The 3432-nt window shown below is 33.2% G+C and overlaps 1 protein-coding gene across 1 annotated transcript; it reads left to right on the forward strand.

The window, feature by feature from the left end:
* Positions 1-336: 336 nt before the first annotated feature.
* On the forward strand, positions 337-1874 carry LOC149789297 (uncharacterized). The gene has a single exon (XM_089975841.1). It carries the CDS (start codon positions 367-369, stop codon positions 1060-1062), a length of 696 nt encoding a protein of 231 aa, XP_089831967.1. The 5' UTR covers positions 337-366; the 3' UTR covers positions 1063-1874.
* The last annotated feature ends 1558 nt before the right edge of the window (positions 1875-3432 follow it).

Genomic DNA, 3432 nt, shown 5'->3' on the forward strand with positions numbered 1-3432 from the left:
ATCTTCAGCAATTTACGTCGTAAATCAGACCGTCGAATGACTAAAAATATTGTGCCCTATTACATACCAGCAGCACGCTGAGCAAAGAGCGTCTGTCAATAAACTCCACCTATCAATACCGATGGAATCCTAATCAATAGCATACAAATGTCTATCACACTCTTGTCGCTAACAATATTTAGCGAACTGAGCCTGCCTCCAATCCAAATTTCTTTTTGACGCGCTCATCATCTGATTAGAAATTCTATCTCACACTTTTAGGTGTGCCTTTCATTATAAAAGGCGCTAGTCAGTGGAGACAAGATCACAAGAAACTGAAACCTTGAAAGGAAAGGATACAGGCGGGAAGTATATCGTATTAACGAGATGAAACCATCTTGGGCTTTGACGATATTTTTGTTTGTCTATAGTGTGCTACTGTTCACGGTAAAAGGTTCCGAGAAAGAAGAAAATTCTAAAGAACTTGGAGCGAAACAATCAGAACTTTCACTAAATGAAAACAGAAATAAGAGAGATGCCTCTGAAAAGGAGTTCGAAGTATACGATAAAAGACCAAGAGAGTTAGTTGGGAAAAGATTAAGGGATTTTGTTGGCAAACGTGACTCCAATGAGGATGGTGATGTTGAAGAAGATTTAGAAGAAGAAACGGGTTTCGCAGACAAAAGACTCAGGGATTTCGTTGGAAAACGTTACTATGACCCATATGATGTTGTTAAACGCGTTCGAGATTTTGTAGGGAAGAGAAGTTTCGACGAACAATACGATGGCTATGAAAAGAGGCTGCGTGATTTCGTTGGCAAAAGAGGTCTGTTTGAATTTCAGGAGCCAATCAACTACATTGAGGAAGAAGAATCAGATGCCGCAGAAAAGAGGCTCAGAGACTTTGTCGGAAAGAGGAACTCAAAGGATTTTATACTGAGACCACCAAGAGAATTAGTTGGAAAGCGTTTCAGAGACTTCGTTGGAAAAAGAGACTTTGACAAGAGAGTGCGAGACTTTGTTGGCAAGCGTGACGCTTACCCACTGGACTATGCAAAGCGGATACGAGAACTTTTGGGGTGAATTGAAAAGACATATTTATTACTTAGTCCACTACAATATATAGGTAATGAACGGCTTTGCTGATTTGCATGAATATCAAAAGACATGCTTTTTCTGAAATATTAAATTTGAAAAAATAGTTAAATTCTCAGGAACATATGCCGTTGACGCACGTGAAACATTACATTTAAATATTGGTTCTTCTGGAGAAAAAAATAACGGTTTGTAAAAGATAATATGTTTATCTAATCTGCTGTAAATATAAGATTTATCCTGAAGAATATTTTTCTCTCCATGTGAGTATGATGACAATCTATACTCTGTCACGTGAGTTTCTATATCAGCTTTACTTAAGACAAAGATAAAATATACATACACTGTAAGCAGAAAATGAATTTATTGTTTTCCATCTACCTAACTCATCCTTTAAGTGAATTTCAGTATCAGTCTGTCATTATCAAGATATTTAAGGTTTAAGATTTCGGGCCTCGATAAATGATCAATTCAGCCCATATTGAACATATTCAAAAGGAAAATGAACTAAGATTGTTTGTTAACTGTCTGATTTAGACTTGCAGTTTCACTATTCTGTTGTTTACAGATTTGAGTGGGGAACTTCTAGATCAATACCAAAGAGCTTTCCATTGCAATTCGCTGTTGTTTTAGCAAATCCTATCAATTGAACTAAATTAAATTCAAATTTAATTCAAATTTAAAATTTTCTTGTCTTGTAATTTTCTCTATTAACGCATGTTATTTTTATTTATGATACGGAACATCGTATACTTCAATAAATTATTGAATGCGGTGTTGGCAATGTTTAAGAAAAGGGCATGTATTGTAGCTTTGAAAATTAAACAACATCTAACACTATGTAATCGTGATTGGAATGTTAAGCGATGTAAATTAATTCCCTATTTTACAGAAATGCCATACTAATCCCTCATTTAATCATGACTGCAGCGAAAACACTTCAATGCCGACCTTCAGTTAGATTCAGAAAAATGCTACGATCACTGTACATAGAAACACGGAAAAGAGGAAAGAAAGAGCCTGTAAGATGATTCCTGAATGTTTCAAAACTTTAAAATACTCTTTAGTTTGCAGACCATAAACTGTTACCAAAAAAAGGATTTAAAAATGCTGATAAAGTTATAGTGTCTTGGAAGGAATTCATAATTAAATTGAACTCGGTGATAATAAGATAAACGCGGCGCTAAATGTGCACTACATTTAAAAGCAATATTTCGTAATTCCATGTAATAATGTAAAACGTTTATAAACATGGACTATATCAATTAACAGGCAAATAAATGTAGAAGCCTTAAAGAGTAAAATGGATTATTATCGTCTGATAAATATATAACTTACTTTGCTTATTCATTTAATCATACAGTTTCTTTCATTATGTTGACCTCTGTTTTCTTTCCTGTTTCACCCTATTTCTTTTTTAAATTAGAGTCTATTTAAACGACACAAAACAATGCGATACAGTGATAGAATACCTATATACATACATGCATACATACATACATACATACATACATACATACATACATACATACATGCATGCAGACAGACAGACAGACAAGATGTATGAATACATACATACCTTAATGGGCATCTATGAATCAGGTTCTTACAGTAATAATTATTACTATTTATTACAAGAACATAATAACATTTTTACTACCACCACTTCCACCACCACATCTACAAATCGAGTTCACTGCTTTACAAATAATATTCTATATTAGAACCATAGGAGTAATTAAATAATAAACGTGAATAAAAATAAAATATTCTTCTTATTGAACACGGACTCGACTCTTTGCTCTAAGGTATTATAACAATATAAATTATAGTGTGTCGACTTAAAACAGTGCTACGAATCCATGAACCTAACTAAACAACAGAAAGAAGGCGAAAACCAACAAATTTGGTAAAATTCAACATATAGATTTTTCTCTATATTACATAGTGAAAATGTAAAATAAATTACAGTACATTGAATTAATTCTAAGACAGTCCTATCACAAGTCCAAAAGCATAGAGTGTTTCAAAGGAGTTCCAGTGTTGTTCTGAATTAATTCAAATCTTGAATGTGCTGATGTGCCAATAGTCTGGAATAGTTTGATGTGCTAACGGTCTTGAGGTATCTCAATTATATAATCCAAAATGTATTTAAATATATTAACAATAACCCTAATATGTTAATGTGATCCTAATTATATGAGTACTTTGTAATTCCAATGAATAATTGAACCAAATAAATGCTCTCAAGCAATAATTGAACACAACTAAAAGACTGATTCCACAAGTCAGATGTTTACTATAGGAAAGAATAATTCAAAAGCAAAGAACCTTTGCATAACAAGGTTTATTTCCAGA

Source organism: Sinohyriopsis cumingii, chromosome 11, assembly GCF_028554795.1.
Source record: "Sinohyriopsis cumingii isolate HCF-2022 chromosome 11, ASM2855479v2, whole genome shotgun sequence".
NCBI lineage: Eukaryota > Metazoa > Mollusca > Bivalvia > Unionida > Unionidae > Sinohyriopsis > Sinohyriopsis cumingii.